Genomic DNA, 24,158 nt, shown 5'->3' on the forward strand with positions numbered 1-24,158 from the left:
TGCATTAATTAGGAATAAAACCCGTGCACTATCCAGAATTTGGGGAAACCATTTACTCTAGAATGACAATTATAAACCAAACCATAAACAAAAAGGAAAATATACATGTTTTTGCTCTGTGTGCAGGAGGCCCTTTACTTCCACAGCTTCTTGATGGACATGTTCTTCTCGCTGTCTTTCTGCATCACCTGGTAAATCAAACAGGAAAGTGTTAACAAGCAGGTACTAGTAGAGGCATTCATCATACAATTTAAAGGGATACTTAACCCCTCGAATGACTGTGAATATCAATTACTTATTTCGGGTTATGTTGAATTTGTAAATAAACAACTTCGTCTCGCATGCCTCTAGTGAACAAGGAGTCCAAAAATTGTTTGAAGTCATGAATTGAAGTCAAAAGGGTCTGTGCTAACAGCAAAACTATATCAAAAAATGTGTTTACAAACTCAAACACAACTTGTGCTGTGTGATTCGAGTCTGATTTATCCATTTGTATGCTCAGTTTTTCCCAAACATAATGTTTTTTTTCTAAAATCTTACTACTTAAAACTGAACTATGCTCTCTTCACAGCCAGACTCCATAGACAAAAACAGTACTTTTGCTTCGCTGAACATTGGAGGTGTTGGTCTACCACTGTTTTGATGTTTATGTTATTGTGCCACTTTGGTGTGTTTAAGGATTTGTTTGGGTTCAGCAAAGCTACACAATAACATAAACAGACTAACTGATAAAGTCAGCAGGAGACCAGCAACTCCCATGTTTGGCAAGGTAGAATTACTATTTTTATCAATGGAGTCTGGCTTTGAGGAGAACATGGATAAGTGTCACTGTCAGTTCAGCTTTAAATAGTAAGGTTTTAGTTTGGGTAGTACTGAGTACATGACTGGATAAACAACTTTTAGATCATACTGCATGAGCTTTGAGAGTTTAACACAGGTCTTGTTATAGTTTTGTTGTTAGATGTGGCCCCCAAATTATCAAGATTTCTCAATTTTTGAGGTGGAGGTGAGAAACTGTGAATTTAATGGGGCACGTAATTGATACACAAATGGTTATTTGCAAGGTTAGGTTTTCCTATAAGGCTACATTTGGAAACTTATGAAAATAATTGTCACATTTGCTGAAACTGTAAATTTATTTTGAAAGTAGTACATATGTCTGAAAAATCATGTCCCTCCTACTGGCTCTAACAGCATCTTCTAGAATCACCCAATCAGAGCCAAGGAGCTTCTAACGCAGCTGTCGGTCACTCTGAGCTGTGGTCAAACTGTTTAATACGCAGCGCCGACCGAATATGAATCAAGATTTTTTTAAAGTCATTACCTATTTCTCACCTCAAATGTTGTCAGAAATATTTTAGCCTGCTGTTTTGGTGTAAAATGAGAGAGTTGGTCCAGCTGGTGAGTGGTGTGACGGTGCTAAAAAGTGCACCAAAACATTTGAGGCAAGAAAATACAAGGCAGCAACAGAATTTTGAGTCATACTTGATCAGTGCTGCTTAGTAGTTTAGAAACAGCGATTGACATGATTGACAGCTGTGTTAGAGACTCCCGCTGTGGCTGTTTTAAGGTCTATAAAGCAGGCAGAGGAATACGATTTCTTAGTCACATGATAAGTTGCCAACTGTAGCTTTAAGTAGGTGGATAGAGGGCAAGTGGTGTGAAAAGTGCAATGAAATCACAATAGATCTGTGAGCCAGGATACATAGTACAAGAGAGTAGCCGCACAAACCTTAGCGACAGCCATCTCAAAGTCCTCCTGGGTGACGTGAACTCTCCTTTCTCTCAGAGCGTACATCCCTGCCTCAGTGCAAACACCCTGAAAAAACACACACAAGAAATGTAAAGAAAAAGCCTTCATTCACCACACAACTGCTGCCATTTCGCTGGCTGATTCTCACCTTGACCTCAGCACCAGAGGCTCCAGGCATCAGCTCTGCAATCTTCCTCAGATTAATGCCACGCGTCAGGTTCATCTTCCTGGAGTGGATCTTCAGGATGTCCAGACGAGCCTAATGGTGCAGAATGATGACATGCTCAAACACAAACGCACCCGCAGCACGTTCAAGTTGGTGTATATACTGTGCAAGTGACTACCTCTTCATTTGGAGGGGGGAACTCAATCTTCCTGTCGATCCTGCCTGGCCTGAGCAGAGCTGAGTCCAGAATGTCAATGCGGTTGGTGGCCATGATAACCTGAGGCAGAGAATTTTAGTCAAGTGGAAACAAAACAAATGTAAAAAGTTATCAGAATCCTTGGAGGATATTAGTACATAAATAATTACTGCTCATGCATGTACATTGAGAACAGTGTAAAATAACTTATCAGTATATAGACATTTAAATGATTTATAACAATGTAGTTTTGAGCAGATATAAGGTATTTTCACATGTTTATTGATATGTCATCAATTTGAACTCCTACTGTGAAGAATCCATAACTGGATACTCTGGTATAAGAAGATGAATGAATAACAGCTGTAATACATATTGTACATGATAAACATTTAAAAATGTCTGTGTTTGTTTCTAACTATATATGTGTAATAGTTAATTATGTTGATATACTGCTTACAGATTAGCGTTGAAGTACTTTGTTACCAAAGAAAATACTGTAACTGAGGGAGGGGCAGCACTATGCACACTATAAAACCACATTTGTGTATGCATAATAAGAATTCAAGTAACGGAGTTAGTTACTATGTCAGGGAAACTCAACTTGCTGCCCCATCCATACATGTCTGTAAAATTTTAGGGACATTTCAAGACATTTCTTGGATTTTAGGATATTTTGAGGATTTTAGGACATTGAAGGCTTAGCCTGGATCTCTGTCGGGGAGTGCGGAGGATTCTCCACTGGCACTCGCTCTATTTTGATGCTGTTTTGAACCTTATGTTTACTAAAAGTACAAAAACAATTCCATGTGTAAATCACTTTATGTTTATTTTATATTAGAAAATGGTTGGGGGGGACACCCAGTGCGCTATTGGGGCCCAGATTTGGCCTCTATGTAATATTACACATCAACCATAGGAGCTACATGTGTGACAGGTGATAAACAACAAAAAGTAAAAGTGTGTGTGTGTGTGTGTGTGTGTGTGTGTGTGTGTGTGGGGGGTACCTTGATGTTCTTGGTGGCCTCGAAGCCGTCCAGCTGATTGAGAAGCTCCAGCATTGTCCTCTGCACCTCACTGTCGCCACCCGAGCCGCCCTCCAGGCGAGACGACCCGATGGAGTCGATCTCGTCCATGAAGATGATGGAGGGAGCATGTTCTCTGGCCATGACGAACAGCTCACGCACCATACGGGCACCTGCAGCAACGGAGGGAGCAATCAAGGTTATACAACCAGTTTTTAATGTTTTCTTTTTTTTTAAATCAGTCGTGAATGAAGTTCATTTAAAAGAAGTATTAGAGGAGACAGAGGAGCTCACCCTCTCCAATGAACTTCTGGACCAGCTCAGACCCGGACACTCTAATGAAGGTACAGTCGGTGTGGTGGGCCACAGCTCTGGCCAGCAGGGTCTTCCCTGTGCCTGGGGGACCGTACAGCAACACACCCTGCACACATTCAAACAGGGATTAATTAGATTCATCTGTAGATATTTTTCTAGATTAATGGATTGGTCTGCTCACAATCAAACAGCAGCAATTTAGTAATCTGTAGATTATTTCTCCATCAATCAGTTGATCTACAAAGCATTAGAAAGCTGTGAGAAAAGCCTGTTACAATATCCCAGAGCCTTAATTAACTTCATCAGGAGTCTGATTTTGTCTAATTAACATTGCTAAACCAAAAAAATACTAAATTAACTATGGTGTAAGCCCGAAGGAAGCAGCAAATCCTTACATTTGAGGAACCTGAATACATATTCTTGCTTCAAAAATGACTAAAATGTCATGAAAATAATTGCTAATTAATTTTATGTTGGTCAGATAATCGATTAATCGCTGCATCTCTAAATGACAATAACCATTAGTTGCAGCGTGACATATCGCTGTCGTCATGTCGGATCTTTGTCTCTCTAAGTAACCCAAATGGTCTGAATCACCCTGATGTTGCACAAACTACAATCACTTCCAGGTAGACAACTGATGATTGATTTGACTTTTTTTTAAAAGGTAGTGTCCTTGTCAACTTGATATGATATGATTTGTCCTGCTATTTCCATTTGAGTGAAAAAACTTTAAATAAAGTGTTTGGTGTTACCTCTCTGACATTTCTGCTGTTATTTTATATACTGTGTTTCTTATATACTGTATACCCCAGTAAAATTTCAGGAAGGCATTAGAAATACCACTGCGTCATCAGCTAATATTGTGTGTACTCGCCACATGTAACCTGTAGTGTCTCCTTTGCTGTAAAATATATTTTTGTAGCTGTTGTGCAGTTCAATGTTCAGACGGCTCCATGTTGTCTGCCTCAGTGATTTTTTTTTTTTTGCACATGCGGCTAGTTTTCATGAACTTTTTATTTATTTTCAGCCATTTTTGTCTGAGTTTTGTCTCTTTTTCTGGTTCATACTTATGAGGCTAAACTGATTATATAAAATATTGTGCACAGGCTGCAAAGTAATGTCTCTAAAAGAATACTATACTAAAAACTTATAATATACTGAAAACATACTATGCTGTATTATTACTGTACATTAATGTACTCCTGCTTTAAAAATGTAACCGATTAGTACTTTGACTACATTATAATTTCAAGTACTTAAAGTTGTACTGGAGTAAAATTTCTTTCAAGTAACAGTACTTTTACTTAAGTACAATATTCTAGAATTTTTTCCATGTCTGCCAAAACCCAATAAACTGTGACATCATTTGTTCAGTATCATTTTATGTTTGAATTGTTGGGGTTTTCTACCTAAAAGAGCTATATGACAAAAAAACATTGTGATTCGATCGATGGTCTTTCTTTAGCTGGTAAATGCTGCTGGATCTTTTTTTAGGGGTTTTGCTGGAAAACACTCTCAACCCTGCAACCTCTGAACTAATCTTAAATGTTTAACTAAAAAAAAAAAAAAAGAATCAAACAAAGTAATAACATACATACTGGCTTAGACACTTGGCCATGGTTTGTGTCTCATCATATCTGCCTTACTGAAATGTCTCCCTATTGGTTTCAGGAGAAAAACGTTTGTATTTAGACCTGAGCCTTTTCCCTGACCTTCTTACAAAGGAGGAAAGAAAAAAGGAATGTCCCCTTTAAAAATTAGTACATGTACAAAAAAGTAATTGTACAGCTCTTTCCGCTCTTTCGTCAATCACTCACCTTTGGCTGTGCGATGCCTAAAGCCTCAAACAGCTCTGGGTGCTTGACAGGCAGCTCAATCACTTCCTTGATCTCCTTGATCTGCTTATCCAGGCCACCAATCATTTCATAGGTGGAGTCCGGCACCTTCTCCACCATCATGAGCGACACCAGAGGGTCCACCTTGTTAGGCAGGATCTTGTGTAGGGTGTAGCTGTCGTTACGCAGAGCCACCCGACAATTGGGAGTCACCTGATGCAGAAATGACAGAGGGATGATGGGATGAGGGTTCCTGCAGCTTAAGGAAAGGTTGATTTAAGACCTCTTAAGACTTTTTAATGCCTCTTAGATAAGTTTGAGACCATTTTTCTAAAAACTAAAACAGAAGGATAATTCAATTTTGTCCGAATGTTTATTTTAACATAAAACATGACTTTTTTGGTCAAGTGAAAAAGTTAATTATCTATGGCACATGTTGAAAAAAACAACAGTTTTTAGAGTGGAACATGTGGAAAACAATGAACATATATTAAAAGTATATAAAAGTATCTGTTTGGTTTACCAACAAAAGGGGAAATATCTGGCATTTCCAGATGATTTTCTGTGCAATTTTGTGTTTCTAAATCTGCATGCGAGATTCCACAGATTGGATTCCCATCACGACGAGTTTAAGAAAAGGAATTTTCTTAATTATTTAACAAAGAAATGGATGTTACCGATTATTTTAAGATCTTACAATGCAACTTGTTAAAAAAAAAAACAATTCATAAAATCCTACTTCCCCTATCTGTGCATTTTTAAGACTTTTAAAGGGTCAATTCAAGTCTTTTTAACCCCAATTAAGGGCTTATTTTTAGATTAATGAATTCAATGCATTTTAAGACCTTTAAAGGATCCACAGGAACCCTGTAGGATACTTCAGGTTTAAGGTTTCCTAACATGAAATCGTGCTTTATCATAAAGCCTGACTTTACAGGGGAGCAAATATGGCTTGATTGATTCAGTCTTGTGCTTAAGTGGCTATAAGTAAAAAGGTATACTGTTTGTTTTGCAAGTGTTCTTTGTTGTTACTGTAAATATAACATTGGGAATAGTATTCAAGTACTCTGACTAGCAGCCATTATTAAAATAACAATAAGCACAATACTAACATCATTGATGTCAATGTTCTTGTCCACATCCACCACGAATTTTCCTTCTGGATGCACCTGAAAATCATGAGTAGACATGTTATTTCAAATTGTCAACTTGTACTCTAAACATAGTGTTGTACAAAGTACAAGTACGCAACATACCTTGACCAGCACTTTCTTTTTGTCCATGACCCTAACCACTTCTCCTACGTAGGACCCCTGCTCCTGTAGTAACTGCAGCTCCTCACGAAGGAGACGCACTGAGAGACGGAAAGTAGAACTTTAATATTTTCACTAATGCGAAATGTTTACGTAAGTATAGAATGAATTATTTTAAAATACACTTATGCTGCAGAGATGAGGAACAGTGTACCTTTGGCATTGAGCTCATTTCTCTGTGCCTGCAGACGTCTAAGATTCTGGCTCTTGTCATTTACGGTCAACTGTTGAGAAAACCGTGGTTCATGATTGACATGCAAGCACAAGTCGTGCGATCTAAGGCACATGATATATATATATTTACTGTTTTTATTGTTTTTCCATAATATTGCACAAATTAAGGTAAACCTCTATACACATGCACACGTACAAAGTAATGTCAAAAGAGTGGGGTTAAAATAAAGACTATAAAATGAGAGAATAAATAAATACAATTTAAAAGAATAAAAAAAAAGTGATCGATGCAATCTTAACCCTTATCAGAGGATTTCGTATAACTGAAGTGGTCTGTAAAAGGTTGCCGTATTTCATAAAGATAACATTTCCTTACCTGCAACTCCTCTATCTTTGACAAGTAGTACTGCCGCAGACCTGAGCCACCTTTACTCTCCCCCATCTCCATCTGTCAATGAAAAAAAAAATCAAACTTTATTTAACTTAAGCATAGATTTAACAGCTGAAGTTCCTTATTCGGTCTGAAAAAAACAAAAAAATAAATAAATAAATACAAATCCAATATTAGTTCCCAGCGTCCCAGGGTTGTCTTAAGAGTCTATGTCTATGTAACTAACTAAGAGTTGAGGAAGAAACCTTGGGGTTATCCTTTTTCCATAATACAGAAAAACACAAAGACTAAGTGTTTTGTTTTTTTTGTTGTTTTTTTTTAACTTTTTTGTGTGCTTATTTTCAGTTTATTTGCTTGTAATTAATTTTAAGTAATTTCCTAATTTTTGAGCCAAATCTTGTTTAATTGCTTGTTGCCATCTCCATGTTTTTGAAAGAAATTGAATAATTTTGCTCAGGTTTTAAAGTGTTAATATATTTATTGCTCTGTATTGCATTTTGAATTGCAAAGATGTCAAATTTACAATAATATGAAACTGTACAAAGAAGCAAATCCTCATAATTTAGAGGCTAGATGCTAAAAATATATCAGAGTTTTTGATAAATGAACAGTTAAGCAATTGCTCAGGGTTTCCACACATTTTCATTGACAACATTTCCAAACTTTTCCATGACTTTTCAAGGACCATTGTGAAGATTTTTTTCTTGCCTCAATTGCCTGGTGTTTTTCAAACATATCAGATGCAAATTCTTATCAAAAATAAATTCATCTAGCAGGCATAAATGAAGGGAGAGACAAACACAGGGAGAAGATTACAAAACACCTGATGGTTGACAAAACAATGCACACCAATGCTACATTAGGTTGAAAGCTACATAAAATTGATTTACATTAAATTTACATCCCATGAAAGGTTATCTTAGGACGACTGTTTTAACTATGTTAATTATACACAACATAATTCCATGACTTTTCCACAAATTTCCGAGATTTTGACTAATTCCATGACTTTTCCTGGCCTGGAAATTGTGGCTTAAAATTTCATTACTTTTCCACAGGGTTCCTACAGCCAGATCCAAGTTAAATTTCAGACTTTTTTATGCCACTTGAAGATAAATTTACAACCAAATTTACGCTTATAAGAAATACGCAAACACATTAATTACAATTACAGTTTTGTCCAAATATTCATTGCAACATAAAACGCAAGTTTTCTGGTCAAGTTAAAAAACTGTTTAATCTACTTAGAATGCTTCAAAAATTAAAACTCACAGACACATGGGAAACATATATAACTGATAAAGTATCCATTTGCTTTGCCTTGAAAACAAAAAACGCTTTAATTCATCATTTGATTTCATTTATGATATCATTTGACATTTCGTTACTTGACGAAAACACTTAAAAGTTGTTTATCGTCAATTATTTCGAGACTTTGCAACGCAATGTCAGAAAAAAAACATTTTGAAGTATTTTGACAGGTTGATTTAAGACATTTTAATACTGACTATGTCCATGTTTTTACATTAATTAATTCAGTGCCTTAAAACTTATTAAGGATTCGTGGGAACCCTGTTTCCAGGTATTCATGACCGTGGAAACCCTGAATAACTGTTGCTTAATTTTCATTAACCACACAATGTAATCAATACCTGCGAACACTGACTAGCATCTCATCACGCCTCGTTAGCACAACTAAATGAGTTGCCTCAATTTAGTTCTTTTAGATAGCAAAATAACGTCACCTAGACCCAGTTTGTGCAGGAATACAAAGATAGATTTGGATAAAAGTTAGCGTCACCCGTCACTCCACAAGTACCCAACGTTAGCTAGTGTATCTGCTAAATAACATCAGGCTAGCTAGCGTTAGCTAACTCACACTGACTTAGCGTTAGCGGAGATAGCTTAGCTAACGTTTGGCGATCATTAAAACTTACTATTATATTAATATATATTTTTTAAACATTTTACTTGACGCTTGAGTATTCTTTTGATATGGAGGACGCTCTGGCTGTCAGTCATTCAGACAGCAGACAGTGAGCCTGAGCTAGCCGGCTCTTAGCTCGGTTAGCTACAATGAGACAGCAAACCGGCAGCAGCTTACTGCTTTTTTTGTTTTGAATGAAGTGGCTTTTCACTATTTAAGTTACAACAAAGTCACAGAGGCATTGCTTATCACAACCGGCGCGAGGAAACTACTCGACTCAAAGCATAATAGTAACATTTCTTTGATAGTGTAAAAATTAAACCAACAAAACGGCTGAAAAAATACACCTACATGATCGACTCCGTCCACCTCCATCTTGAAATTTTTAACTTCCGCTTGAGGAGAGGCGTATTTCCGGAAGACTTCTTCAGTTTTTTTTTTTTTTTTTTGGTAAACCAATGTGCACATCGCCACCTACAGTCCTTTTTAAAAAGAGTGCAATTTTAGTAAAAATTAAATAAATAAATAAATAATGGGTATCTAATGTTTTTTCACCGTCTTGCTCTGCAGTTTGTTTTACAACACTGAAATAAATTGCAAATTAAAAAAAAGAGAGACGTAAACAAATGTGCCATTACAAAATAAATGCGTGCTGATAAAAGTGCCCTAAAATAAATTAATATAATGTTGGATAAATAATCTATGACTGTTTTTTTTTTTAACCCAATTTATTTATTTATATTTTGTAGCCATATTTACTTAGTGATGTTTTTATGTATGTATGTATTTGTTTGTTTAATACTGACTCAAATGGCATTCCATATTAAATAAACGTCTCTTGAGGTTATGCTTCCACATAGGCATTATCATAAACTCACTTAACTCACGAAAACCTGAGCAAATTGGCTGGATTGCTTTCAAAAATATGGGAAAAGGGCAATGAGCAATTCAAGAAATGGCCCTAAAATTATCAAGATATTAGTAGAATTTTAAAAGAAATTTACTTGAAAATAAGCACAAAAAAGAGAAGGAAAAACAAACAAGATTACCTTGACAGTAAGTGCTAAAACCTATATATATATGTATATATATATATATACACCTTGCTTTGTACCATTTTTACTTTACAAGCTGAGACACAGATCTGTGAGGAGTGAAAGACGTACGTATTTGCTTTTGACCGCTATTTGAGGAGTGGTAAACATGAGACGGGTGAGACCAGCCGTACCTGTGCTCCTGCTGCTCTGAGGACCGTGAGCTCTTCAATCAGCCCTAACATGCACACTCCTGGCACGAGCCCAACTTTTATCAGACAGCTGAGTCTGCACAGTGAAAGATATGAATATGCACCTACGCCGTAAATCTAAACATGCCCATGGGCAACATTTTATACAAAATAGCTTTTTTTCCTTCCTTGAAATAGTTTTTTTTAATATCATAAAACACAACAGACATTTGTAAGTACATTTATTGTAAAAAATACTCCAAATGTAGAAAAGATAAAGGCATTTGATTGATACACAACATGAAACATATTACAAAGAGGCTGTACAAAAATATTGTACACAACATCTCTCAAATTCTAAGTGCCTTCTTCACAAAACAAATTTTGGCACAGCGATATCTTAACATGGAATGTTTAAAGAGATTCAGAAAACCCTCTCATCCAAAAACATAACAATTCAGTGAAAAGTTAACTCATGAAACTATAAACTGTACATAAAGAAATGGTAGATTTTAACTGACACACTAAAACTGCATTCCTATTTTATCAATACCAGGTCACCGTGGGAGGTTTGGATCTTCCAAGGAAGAACGCTTCAATCCCAAGAGCCGCCACAGTTCCTCTTCCTGGCATTAAAATCCCCAAAACAAATGAAAACAGCATGTAAACATCCAAGAAGTACAAAAAAGAAAAGAAGAATGCTGAATTACAGCTGGACAGAGTGGACCCAAGTAGGGAACTCAACCTTTTCCCTTGTCCCAATGTGGAGCTGTCCTGCTTTCTTACACATTAAAGAAGTGTTTAATTGCAAATCATACATCCACCAATACAAAAAAACAGCACCTAAAATATTGCTGGCATGACAAATTTCTTGTAAGTTCCTATTCAAGTCATGAGGAATCTTAAGAGTTCCTGTTTTTTTAGAATATAATCCTCATTTTCTAAATTTATTTTTAGAATAAAAAACATTTCCCGTGTGAAATGCATTCAGTATGGATGTATATTTTGAAATAAAATGTTTAATTCTATCAACAGATATTGTTCCTCTCTGAAGATTATGGCTTTCACATATGAAGGTAAACTTAACTTTTCAAAACAGCACAAAATAAGACGGTAAAAAACACCTCGACAGCACCAATGCTTAAAATGTCTTAAGCATATTGTACCTTAAAAAATACATATTGTGAAACACAGCAACATTTTTTTCGAACAGGCTCAAAATGACAGATAATGAAAGGCAAACATATTGTTAGGGACATGTTAATCATCACTTTGGTCCCATATACACTTTGTTGATTTTTGATCTATTATCTTACATTTATCCCAGTGGGAAGCTGGGTTACGATACCACGCCAGTAAAGATGGCTTTGTGAATATTTAAGCTGCAGCATTAGCTTATATCTTTCAAAGAAAATTTCAATTTCAACTTAGTAGGTTTTGAATAAACTTGAGCTCTGGCATGTGTCTTTAGGTGAGTCGGATACCCAAAACCTGCTCCAACTCTTGTCTTCTCTGCTGCACCTGAAACAAAACGGTAGTGTTAATATATCGGAATTAATAACAATCCACACTAAAACATCTACCAAACATGTACTTTGTTAAGCAGCACATTAGTCCTCACTTTGGAGTAAACGTATCTGCCCACTGCCTCTGGTACCCAGGGCGCCTGGTAGAACTCAGTCCTCCTCTCCTCCTCTGGGTTTCCTGTCACATCCGTCATCAACTGAAGGAATACAGAAAACTGTTTAATTACCAAATCCCCAAATAATATAAACAGTCAATTTAATTTAGCAATCAAGACACTGAGGTCTCTTCATTTAATCTGAGCAAACAATGCTGTAAAATTAGTTTGTGTTTGCTTCCATCTAAGCTTCCAAGTTCTGTGTTTTCATGCCGATTAATTCAGTTTAATAAAGCATAAGTGCATCATAACTGCAGGGAATTATGGGTCTTTGTCAGCTTCTAATTTGCCTTATTGAACTGGCTGACTTATCAACATTGCATGCACAATAGTTTTATATTTTGTGGCATGTTTTTTTATTAAAAATAGAAAATAAAGCTATTCTGGGAAATGATGTGAAAGTTTGTGTTAAATTTTAAGAAATTCCCGCAAGGTGTTCAAGACATCGCGTTCACAAGAATGAGATGGATGCAAGGTTATAGTGACCTCGACCTTTGACCACCAACATCTAAATTGATCAGAGTCAAGTGGACATTTGTGCTAAATTAAAAAAAAAACCCTCAAGGCGTTCTTGAAATATTGCGTTCTCAAGAATGGGACAGAGGTATGGATGTGCGGACGTGAAACCTGACATTATGATGCCTCTTGGCCATAGCTATTGTCGGCACGGAGGCAAAATAAAACTCTTCAAATCAGAGCAAGCAAACAAGTGACTACACTAAATGCTTGCACAATTCCAAACATTTGTTAAGGTTGCCATGAAGATATTTGTAATAATACAACGGCCATATAAGCTTTAAAAAGTGGAGCAGTGGAGTAAATTAGATAACTACAGTACAGCTTTACTGAAACACATTATCAAGTGTTTTCTTAAAAAACAAAACGGTCCAAACTGTTGTTTTTAGACTTGAAAACATTATATAATTAAGCAATACGACAAAGAAACAGCAGCATAAGATATCCCGTAAAGACTCCTGTAGAGAAACGCGTACAGTAAATACGTGGTGCGACTAAATGTTTACCTTCAGATCTCTGCACTGAGACTTGAGCCAGTCTTGGATGAAGTCCTGTGGATTATTGCTGAAGCTCAGCATGAAGTCTCTCTCTGTCTTCAGCTGGTTGATGTACTCAATCGTCTCATGAATCTACAGTGAACACAAACAGTTCCATGACAGATAAAACATTTAAACAAAAACAAAATGTATTTTCATCCTAAAAGCCAGTGAGGAACAGACATCTGACAGGCCTTACCTTCATCTCCAGTGCAGCAATTTCCTGTTGGTTGGTTGTAGAGGACAGGAAACTGTTCATTTGGCTTTTCAGTGGGTCATCCACCTCCACATCAATGTCATAGCACGCTGTCTTCTTTTGATCTGTGGGGTCCACACTGATGCAGAGAGAGTAAAACAGAATTCAAGCCAAGACGGTTACAAAACTGTAAGCTAAATAAAATGAAAAGTGGCTTTTATAAACATTGCTCCCACACATTTTTGCAGACAAAATTTCAAAACTGTTCCATGACTTTTCAAGGGCCCATAAACAAATTTAATGACCATTCACAACATATAACATGAACAGAACTGTACGGTACACTTTCTTCCAAATTTTTATTATTGAATGAAAACTAAACAGCAACCTTCCCCAATCTCTAATGGTGAGTTATGTTTGTTATATTACATGGAAGGTGATCCACAGAAGACTACTGTAACAATAACTTCATGACACAAAAAAATCCCATGGCTTTACCAAAACATTCAATAATTTTTACTAATTTCAGGCCTGGAATGTAAAATTGTGAAACTCCATGACTATTCCAGTTCTTCATGACCCTGGAAACCGTGTATAAATGTATTATGGTTGAAAATGAACACTTAGAAAAAATTTTAGACTTTGGAAATACTCTGAAAGATTGTACATTTGGTAAAATAAAAGTTTTTCTTATAATAAATGAGGCCCTGGCAGACTCACTCACATACTCTCTCTCTCTCTCTCTCTCTCTCTCTCTCTCACACACACACACACACACACACACACACACACACACACACACACACACACACACACACACACACACACACAGACACAAGAAGAGTGATGATGATTCACACTCCCCTACCTAATCATGTGATTGATAATGATGGGGTCAGGGTGCTGCAGCAGGCTGGCCAGTTTCATGGGAATCTCAGAGAACCTCATGCGAGGACAGCCAAAGATCTGGACAGTTTTTGAACAGAAAACAGAGCAAGTTTGGAAGGCTGCAGATTCAATTTTGGCATTTGGTTTTCTCCCCACAAGCATTAAAACATCAAAAACCCAATATGAGTATATCAGCTGCACATTTGAAGTCCTATACAGTCATGGAGTGCAGTGCATAATCATACCTTGTACAAATGATTCATTTTACAATATAAATGACTAATTTAGAGGACAAATTCCTTAATTGCATGCATACATTTATTTTTGATACAATACAAACACAAAATGACTTTGAAATAATTTTTAAATGTCAAAGAAACACTGGGAAATATATGCATATGTGGTGAGTTTGCATTTTTCTGCTCACTGTAGTCTCAAAACCCACCCATTACCTGTCTGAAATAGCGGTTGCAGTTAATGTACTCCTTCTCGTGACAGTCCTGCAGCTTGTTGTTCTTGATGTAGAGCCAGAGCGCTTGCATGATGCTGGACCGCGTCTGTGTGTGCACACCCAGCAGGCGAGCCAACCGTGGGTCCAGTTTGTACTGAGGGGGCTGAGGAAAAAAAAAAGAATCGAGGCAAAGAAAATGTTGGTTGTAAAAGCTAAGCAAGTCATAGCATCCAGATGTAGGACTGTTGGCAAAATGGTAACTGAGCCAATAGGGGGTACCTGGTGGTCGAGCATGAGCAGGAGGGTGCATTTAACATTCACATCACCAGGCCTTTTGACCTGGAAACCATCGGTCTCCTGAGTGGTGGGCATCCTGTGCCACTGAAAGATGAGGAATAAAAAAAACAACCCCAAAAATAACAAACAAAAATGTTTTATTAGTTAAATTAATGTCAACTGAAATATGTTTATACAATAAAATGTTACATTAATTCAAATAATTCCTATCAAATAATTAAATATCCCACTGCTTACTGCTCCAATGACATTTGTGTGTGTGTGTGTGTGTGTTTCTGTGTGTGCATGATACTCAGTTATATAAATATAGTCTTGCATGACCAGATCTATCCTGCACGGTGCCAGCACAGCATAGAGGTCTGGCTTTGTTGTTTGTATTTCTTTTAACAAATCACAATTACGCACTATGTCTAGCATGCATCGACAGTTCTCTTGTAAAATAGTATTGGGAGGGAACTTGTTTTGGGTTGAACATTTATAAATGGGGACCTGAGCTCTAAATTAAAACGACTAAATCCCCACAAAAGAAATCGCCACCTAAAGCACAGCCAGACCTATCTCCATAACAACCCCTGAGCTCGCAAGCTACATGTTTAAAGTTTTTTAATGTAAGATTAATTTTATGTAGTAACTGGGATTTCAAAAATACTAGGCAGTCTATGACAGGTTTATACCCACAGTCTACATCCTGTGAGCCAGACCAGAGTCTTGCATTGGGTTGGTACCTGGCTGGTGATGTGCAAAAAAATGTGCTTTGCAGGTAGTATTTTATATTATCATACTATTATACTATTATATATTTTATTACAGGATACAGGGGCCACCAATCTTGTGTCAGCAGGTCGGATCGGGTTGTGGAACTAATTGGGCAGGGTGGCCGGAGCGACAATGTACGCTGTGGTTCCAATTCGGGAGTAGGTTTTATTAATCAGACCTGAGAAAGACTTTGTGCCAGACTATGGAAATTGGACTCTTGACCATGACAAAACATGTTTTTTAAATGTTAATTAAAATATGAGAGAAGATATTTGCAAAAAAAATGATATTAACAGTTAAACCCTTTCTGTGGGGTGAATTCAGACAGGGGTCACATGAGGTTGGACTAAACATGATGGGACATTTATTAGATTCAAGAGCTCTTAATAAAAGGAATTACTGTTTCCAGTTGAACTCCACTTTCTGACCAGGGCTAAAAAAAACATGTACTGGGGCTGGTTAACCAATAGCACAACATTTTGGTGTTCATGCGCTTAAAATGTTCTGAGGCTGGTTGCATCACATGCCTTTAAAATGACATCATACCTCTACTAAGTGATTGTCAGGTCCATAGAGCTCCTTATCGAGCTCGATCACCAGGCTTTTGAAGAAAGATGAGAACTTCCTCTTCTGCTTGCCAGGCTGGGAACAAAAAGTGAGTGTGAAAAGACAGAACAACAAGATTTTTATCTATCAATTTCTTCTTACTGTGCTGTGTCAGCCTGTGCAGCCGCATTGTTTAGCTCTGACCACACTGGGGGTGGCGAAGCACAAAACTGTAGACAACTAGAAAAAGCTGTTGCGCCCCCGCCCTCTCCAACGGCCTGTTTAAGTCTGTTTGCACAACATGACCCCTTTCACTCCTTCCCTCACATCCCTTTTTTTTCTTCTGGTACTCCATGCAAAACTCCTACGCATGCCTAAATGAGCCAGAGGAGAAAAATTAACTGAAAAAAAACCCTCCTCCTTCATGTGGCCTCAGATGACACAATGAGTTGAGCTGGAATTGATGGAGGGAGGGGAGGCTTGTCAGCTCATGGTATGTAACGGCCAGTGGTTTCAATTCCTCGTTTCAAAAGAGAACATGAGCTTGTGCTAGTGTGTGTTTGTGTGTGTGTGTGTGTGTGTGTGCCTGCGTGTGTGTGTAAGGAGTTGTCGGGTGGAGTGGGGAGAGCTGTAAACACACATCTGGTTGCGTGGTCTGAGCCAAAGACAGAGGCAAACCAGAGCTGAGAGACTGAAGTTTTCAGAAACACAATAACACGGACTGAAATATTTGGAGTCAGACCACACTGGGACGAAGGCGAAACAGAAGAAAAAGATATAAATGGAGTGAGATATTCACATACTTCTTCCAGAAGTTTTCCCTCCACTCTCAGTTCCCAGGAGGACACCTTCTCGGCCTCCTCGCCCTCCGGCTTGCTGGGAGTGTACGTGTTGGAAATGTAGATCCTGAGCTTGCGTTTTTGCTGTGTCATAGAGATGAACAAGCAGATATGTATAAGAAACTCTGGTCAAAGCTGTTCATCAAACTAAATCATGACATATTCGGATAAGATTTATATGTGAATTACTTTTTTTTAATTCACTTGCTGAGTGGTAAAGACAGATCTTGAACAAAACATAGAAGTCATAATTTGGTCAATCAAAACAGTTTAAAATCATAATCCTTGAGATAAAACTGCTTTTTCATAATATTTATAGCTTGCATTTTTTTCTTCAACAGTATTTAAAGGTCAGTGTGAAGGATTTAGGGGCGTCTTTAAGGCAGAAATGGACCACAAAAAACCAAAGAGAAGCTGAGATTACATCACACAGAGGGAGCCCGACTTCGTTCTCTGCTCTGGATGCCATTAGCCCACTATATCTTTACACAGTAAATTACTGATATGTTAACACTGAAAAGTTACATAGAACCTTTAAATTCCCTCTCTATACTGCATATTTCTACAGCTAAACACAATGGATTCACAAGAAACCATGAATGCAGTAATCCATTGTTAAAAAACTCAAGGATTATAACATTAAATTCGTGATCAGGCACTGGCAGCACTTCATAAAGCCGTAAAGTTAAATCAAAACTGTTAAATTAAATCAAAACGTCCTTTTCATTATGTGAGAATCAGATAATGCTCTTATTATGAAGAAATACCATAATGGGCTTCTTGATGGCTTCCTGGATCTCCATACGCTTTCGGGCGATGGTCTGATCCAGTTTCCTCTCAAAGGCCAAGAGATCCATGTAGGCCTGGGACTCTGGGACCAGGTCTCGGATCTAAAGAGCAGACAGCAGAACATGAGTAAAAAGGGAGAAAAGCCAAGTATAAACAAATTGAATCTGGGTGTTGCAGCAGTATACTGTTCTCACATTAGGAATATGCATTAAAAGTAATTTTCACATTACAGTACTCACATTTAGTATTATTGAGAATGCTAGTACTCTCCAAAAAAATATTGACGTTTAACGCTACATAGCTTGCACTGCGCATTTAACATACTTCCAGCCATTACTCCAACCTCTAGGTCCTACTTGTAACATTACACTGCGTTATTTCTGACTGAAAACATTAGAACTGTATCTTATATTTTTTTGAGACAGTTATTGTATTGTGAAAAATCTCATACAGTTGCAATCCTTAATTCATCTAAAAGTAATTAAAAGTATCCTACCCTCTGTGGGAGAACCTTGTCTGCCATCTTGCGTCTTTTTGCCCTAAAATCACAAAGAAAAGATAATAAACAAAATGATTTCCAAAGTACTATATCATGTTCATTTACGCCAAAACAAACAAACCCCCACATATACATCGATTGACCACAACATGAGCTATGGCCTTCTCTAAAATAAAGATAATCAAATGGCTAAAAACATCTCCTGGTTGAACAATTACATACAGTACGATGTTGTTAAAGTTGTGTCATCTTTTAGCAGTTGCCCTTTTAAAAGGGACTTTCACTAACAAATTTACGAGAAACTAACCACACACTATTAACAGAGAGACATTGTTTACTTCGTTTAATTATCAATTATTTGTGAAAGCTCTGCAGTGCGATAACAAAATCTTCATCCCCTAATGAGCACCTTGAGCTCTGACTCTTTGTCACTGAACTGACTCCATAAAAGCTGTTTTGTTTCTTCAACTTAATTACACAGTTCCCCCTCAGTATGACTTAATCTAATTCACAAGCTCTTCAATGTGAAATTAGATTGTTGCTTCAAGCTCAGTGGAACGCCAGTCGTGCAGTCCTGAGACTTCTGTTATGAGATAAAGCTTTAAAAGACAAGAGGTTCGTTGTGGATGGAGCAGTAAATGCTCCCTCATAGCACAGATTGTCACATTTACGAGCGTGGCATCACTGAGCAGTTTGAAGTCAAAAATACCCTCGAGTCGTGTCTGCTGCTTTGAAAGCAGAGGCCAGTCATGAGATATTCCTATCCTCGTGTTTGTGTGATCTGAGCTGCGTTTTTAACAGCACAGTGACTTCACAAACAAACTGCAGAGAGAAAAACACACGCTGAATGAAGAGCGTTGTTGTTATATTCTTAATGAGCCAAAACAGGAAAATTAGCATGACTCTTTATGATTCTATGACTACCACATTGTTATATATGGAGAGGACATATATAAAATTCAATAAAAAGATACAATTTTTTGGTTTGCCAAGAGCTATAACTTTAATTTTCCATTGGATGTCACTATGTTCCTTTAGAATCTTAACTGATGCAGTTTTTATCATGTTTGAGGAAAACATGTTGGCTTTAAACCTGTGTTGTGATTAAGGAGGAAAAACACACATTTTCATAATCAGATGTTCCTGTTTTGATCCTCTTAAACACTTTTCCAGTATCATTACCTCATAAAAAGCACTAAAATAACAATGCTATGAAGAAACATAACTGTTTGACCAGACAATGGCTGTACTACCAAAGTCAGAAAATTTGTTTATCTCTTAAGTTCTGAAAAAAGGAGTGAATGGATAGGTGTAAATTTTGAGGGGGGCGCAGGGAACATAATATTTTGAACACGCATTTGTCCGCCCCAATACCATTCTGAAAGTAGCAGAGAGCTTTTATTTTCAGAAACTTAATAACATTAACCGCATAAAGTGATGCAGAACATTTACAAATTGGTGCAAGAAAAATTTAACAGAATGCACAAAATTGAATTTTGATGCTTAAAGCTTTCCTATGTTTTCCATAATTATTTACTCAACAGCCATGACTTTTATGCCGCCAACTTGCTGCATATGCCAGTCACGTGATACTGTTGACATTTCAACTGTCAAGGAGTGCACCGAGCTTCAGTCTGTGAAACAGAGGCAGAGCATCCTCACTCCAACAACCTCAGGTTTAAGATGTATTGATTTCTTTTTTAAATAATTATTATGATTTTAAAATATATTAATTTACTTATTTTTTAATATCCACATGCCTAAATTGAAAACTGAATACCTACCCAATTATTTTATAATGGAATAGCCAAATATTTGTGTATAGCAATAATTACAGGGAAATATTTATTTGCTGTTTATTCACTATATTAGTGCTCTTACCATAAAAAAGGGGCTTGAGTCGATCAATTAATTGGTAATAATGCTTTTCTCTGCTTTATGTCATCACAAAACTAATGAGCTGGCTTTTGGCTGCTGTCCAAACAAAACGAGTAATTCGAAAATGTCACCCTGTTTGGGTTTTAAGAAACTGCTTTCTTTCCCATTTTTTTCTGACGAAACAACGAATTGAGAAAAGAATCGACAGATTAATCAACAATGAAAATAAGTTACTCGCAGCTCTTAATCTCAGGCAGTGTCATTCCCTGATTTGGCCCCAGGCTGTCTTGATCAATCAACCTTGGCATTATTCCTTTCACACAAACACGATCTCTCTCATCTCCACAGTTTACCCTCGTCTGAGGCCTCCCAGCGCCTCTTGCTGCTGCTGTTGATGCAGATGAAGAAAGCGTTTCCTCGAGGCGTCCATGCTTGGAGGCCCCATGCCTTGCCGCATGGACATGTTCCCACCACCATAAGAGGGACCAGGCAGCTGACCCCCCATTGACCCCATGGGGCCCCCCACTCTGTTGGATGGCATCCCTGGGCGCTGGAGAAAAAGGAGGTTCCGAATTATGTTCAAGTACTGAAAAACAAGTGTCTTTCTCCAGAACTTTCACTACTTATAGAAAATTGTGGTCATTAAGCAAGCATGTATGTGGATGCTTTTGTTATATTTTCCTAACTCAGTACTTGTTAACAAAAGATGGGTTTATGCTCCCAGTGAGATGTTTAGATAATGGATAATAGAAGGGATAATTGCAGGGATAGAATTTTTTATTTTCACAGTTGTACACTGAATGTGTGCACTATAGCTTATACAGGGTGTTTTCATGCATCAGACATTTATATTAAATGCTTTTAAATGCTTTTTCAAGATAACTTTAACCAAATTTAAGACTGATTTTTGGACAATTTTATTCACAATTCTTTTTTTCTTATTCAAGCACTGCAGTTAGTAAAGGTTGGTGGTATATGTGTGGTCCTGTGCAGAGGTAGGTTTTATGTGGGAATACAATTATGAGAGTGAATAAAGTAAATCTACATTTTGCCAACAGGTAAGTTAGTATAAAGTAAAAGACAGTATTAGGTTGAAATATTTGTTACAAAAGAAAAATGCATTTTCACACAGAAGGCCTTGACACGTTTTGACAAAAATAAATTAAAAGATGGATAGATTAAACCAGATAAAATGTCTGTGGTGATTAACATGTGTCCTTATATTATATATAATATTGATTATATAAGATATACTGATTTTAAGACCTTGTAAGACATCTTACGGACCTGTGAACATTTTGTAATAAAATGTAAATAAAAAACAAATGAGGCAGTCAAAAAAAAATCACTTATGTACGTGTAGATTGTTTAACGTAGAGAACAGCAGTTTGGTAAATCCAAACAAAAGCTACGTTGTTAGTTATGATGTTTCACTGTGACATGCATAGGTGTAGATTTCTGTTCCTCAGTGTTCAGAACATGTGCATTTGTCTTGTACCAATATAGACATAACAGTAGCAGAGGGCTATTATTTTGACAAAATTAAAGACTATTAATCAATAACTTGCAAAACTCACAAATTGGTGCATAAAGACTCACAAGTCAATGCAGAAAAATAAGTGCTCAAAATTTCTGGCATGGGACCATTTGTTACGTGTACAGACACCCCCCCATCATGTTAAAATAAAATCTATGTCTTTGGTGACATATATATATATATATATATATATATATTTGGGTTTTTTTAAATTATATTTTATATATGTTAGGGTATAATAGCCAATTTCTTGATGTTCCAGTCTTCAGCTTGTTTTTGGATTCAGTTGTAGTCTGAAAAATATAAGTTTAATTGTATTTTTCTACAATGTATGTGGAGTTTTTATCTTTACACTGCTGTTTGCTTTGTTTGCTCCATTTTTGAACAGTAAAACACATATCTGAGCCCATATGGCTCTAACAAACAAACAAACAAACAAACATGAGACATCTGTAATAGTGCATATTAACAAAAGACCACATGAAGCTGCAGATGGTGTTAAAACTGGGATAATATATGCAGGCTTAGCTCTGACAGATGGTGGTCATGATAAACTTACTTTTGTTTTCACGTTGACTGACAGGAGGCTGAGAGCAGCCACGTGATTTTCTCTTTTCACACATGCACAAAACATTGATCTGTGACACTAATTATAGTCAAGCATAAGGTACACAATAATCATAACACCATCTTCGGATAGTATACTGTGTACTATGTTATACATCAAAGTATTACATATTTGTTTTTGTTGGAATGAGATTGTAAGTAAAACCCCATGGTGGAAAACATGAAATTAAATAAAAATAATTATACAACAAAAAAAGGCACAGTGATCAATCATTATAATCACCATATTAAAAATGTTGCATTCAATTCATGGGTGGCAGCAAGTAATTACATACTGTTCAAATGCGGAAGTAGTGTCCACACCTTGATATTTTAGCATGATACGTTTATATGTTATTTTCACTTTGATACGTTTGTTTAAATCCACATTAAGGACAGCATGTACTCTTTTAAGCAGCTAAAGTTACATAAACTTTTCGAAGCCAAAGTGGGAAAAAAACCCAACTTAACAAATAACCTCACCTTTAACTCGACTTTCCCCTCTTTATTTATGAGAAATTAAGTTGAAAAACCAACCTGAGGGTACTGGGGAGCGGTGTGCATGCTCCGGGAGTATCCCGCCGTCGGTTGGGGCATACCTGGCATCCTCATGCCCGCAGCGTGCCCAACGTTCATGGGGTTCACATTCATATTCATCGGTGTGAATCCTCCTCCTCTTGATGCCATCTTCTAGATCCACAAGTGGTTAAAAGTGACGGAAACTACCAAATTTCGCTCTAAAAACGAGTCTAGCGACCTACTAAATGAACGTCGCTGGTACAAGTTGTGAAGCGATTAGCTAACAGCCTACAGTGAGTTTAGATAAGGCGGTGATCTGGTTTGACAGCAGCACTCTGTCAACAAAAAGCTAGCTAATGTTAGCTCGTTTCCGACCGTTTCAAGTTCCGGGATCTGCTTCTGCCCACAGCCGCTTGTTTTCTGAGCACCGAGTGGAGGCTGTTCCGTAGTTTGTCACCTCCTCTTCTTGTTCCTAAGTCTTAACATCGCTAACTAACAGTTATTTTCGCTGTGAGGCAGATGAAAAACGCAATAACGCGCGACTTAAGACAAACTGTGTCTAAAACAAAACCAAGAATTCGTCTAACTGCCTACACGCGCGATGCCAAATGATGCCTTCATGGGTGTCAGAAATTTCGCGTTTCAAATTTCAGCGCACATTAACTGTTATCCTTGCTTTACCCTTCAAGACATGAGCAAATTGGCTTCATTTCTTTTAAGAGCGTGAGAAGAAGGCAATGAGCAACTGTGCACGAAATGACCTCCAAAAAATAGCAAGAAATTAATAAAAGTTAGAGGAAAATTTCCTTAAAAATGAGGAAAAAAATAAAAGTGAAAAACGAAAACCATCAAGGAAATGACCTAAAAGGGTGGTAAAATAATACATAAATATATTTCAGCAACATAACTTTGCATATATATATATTTATAATAAATATGAGTGCAACTGTCATGTCTACATTTGTCCATGGTGTTTTTTGTAAAGATACATTTCTATTTATTTTTTTCTCATTCACTTTCAGAAGATTTTCCTTCTAACTTTTACTTATTTCTTGCTACTTTTTAGGGAATTTCTTGCAAAGATGCACATTTCTTTTTTTCCATGTGTTTTTTTGTGTGTGAAATGAATCAGTTTGATCAGGTTTCAAAAGTTTAAATGCTTGTAAAAGGTGGCTGAATGCAGCACAAGAAAATTGATGTAGATCCCAGTTTCAAAGCTATTTGGCCTGGTTTCTTCTGAGAAGAAGGCATTTCTTTTTGAACATGAGGCAATGATGAATGAAGGCAATGAACAACTTTGC

At 37.0% G+C, this 24,158-nt stretch overlaps 2 protein-coding genes across 2 annotated transcripts; both read right to left on the reverse strand.

Annotated features, from left to right (window-relative positions):
- Positions 1–38: 38 nt before the first annotated feature.
- psmc5 (proteasome 26S subunit, ATPase 5) lies at positions 39–9,538 on the reverse strand. Its single transcript, XM_042507675.2, has 12 exons — positions 9,450–9,538; positions 7,157–7,228; positions 6,761–6,830; positions 6,550–6,647; positions 6,406–6,462; positions 5,276–5,506; positions 3,435–3,561; positions 3,123–3,313; positions 2,098–2,196; positions 1,902–2,012; positions 1,733–1,819; positions 39–188 (listed from the first exon to the last, which is right to left on the reverse strand). Exons 1-12 carry the CDS (start codon positions 9,471–9,473, stop codon positions 135–137), a joined length of 1,221 nt encoding a protein of 406 aa, XP_042363609.1. The 5' UTR covers positions 9,474–9,538; the 3' UTR covers positions 39–134.
- A 1,010-nt stretch (positions 9,539–10,548) lies between these two features.
- On the reverse strand, positions 10,549–23,473 carry smarcd2 (SWI/SNF related BAF chromatin remodeling complex subunit D2). Its single transcript, XM_042507989.2, has 13 exons — positions 22,876–23,473; positions 20,549–20,745; positions 18,315–18,357; positions 17,797–17,919; positions 16,994–17,113; positions 16,191–16,286; positions 14,871–14,972; positions 14,593–14,754; positions 14,121–14,218; positions 13,256–13,391; positions 13,027–13,149; positions 11,945–12,046; positions 10,549–11,844 (listed from the first exon to the last, which is right to left on the reverse strand). The coding sequence occupies exons 1-13, from the start codon at positions 23,023–23,025 to the stop codon at positions 11,791–11,793; spliced, it is 1,506 nt and encodes a 501-aa protein (XP_042363923.1). The 5' UTR covers positions 23,026–23,473; the 3' UTR covers positions 10,549–11,790.
- Positions 23,474–24,158: the final 685 nt, after the last annotated feature.

The sequence above is a fragment of the Plectropomus leopardus genome, chromosome 19 (genome assembly GCF_026936395.1).
Source record: "Plectropomus leopardus strain MGB_pleo_1.0 chromosome 19, ASM2693639v1, whole genome shotgun sequence".
NCBI classification, from domain to species: Eukaryota; Metazoa; Chordata; class Actinopteri; order Perciformes; family Serranidae; genus Plectropomus; species Plectropomus leopardus.

What these genes read in the sequence shown, in the direction of transcription:
- psmc5 (XM_042507675.2), bottom strand. Translation starts at nt 9,473, where the DNA reads ATGGAGGTGGACGGAGTCGATCAT. An exon ending in TAGGCATCGCACAGCCAAAG is followed by an intron (nt 3,562 to 5,275) that starts GTGAGTGATTGA and finishes GAATGTGTGCAG; the next exon opens with GGTGTGTTGCTGTACGGTCC. An exon ending in CCTCTGGTGCTGAGGTCAAG is followed by an intron (nt 1,820 to 1,901) that starts GTGAGAATCAGC and finishes GTGTTTTTTCAG; the next exon opens with GGTGTTTGCACTGAGGCAGG.
- smarcd2 (XM_042507989.2), bottom strand. Translation starts at nt 23,025, where the DNA reads ATGGCATCAAGAGGAGGAGGATTCACACCGATGAATATGAATGTGAAC. An exon ending in CTGGGAGGCCTCAGACGAGG is followed by an intron (nt 18,358 to 20,548) that starts GTAAACTGTGGA and finishes TTGTGATTTTAG; the next exon opens with GGCAAAAAGACGCAAGATGG. An exon ending in ATTATCAATCACATGATTAG is followed by an intron (nt 13,392 to 14,120) that starts GTAGGGGAGTGT and finishes TCTCTGCATCAG; the next exon opens with TGTGGACCCCACAGATCAAA.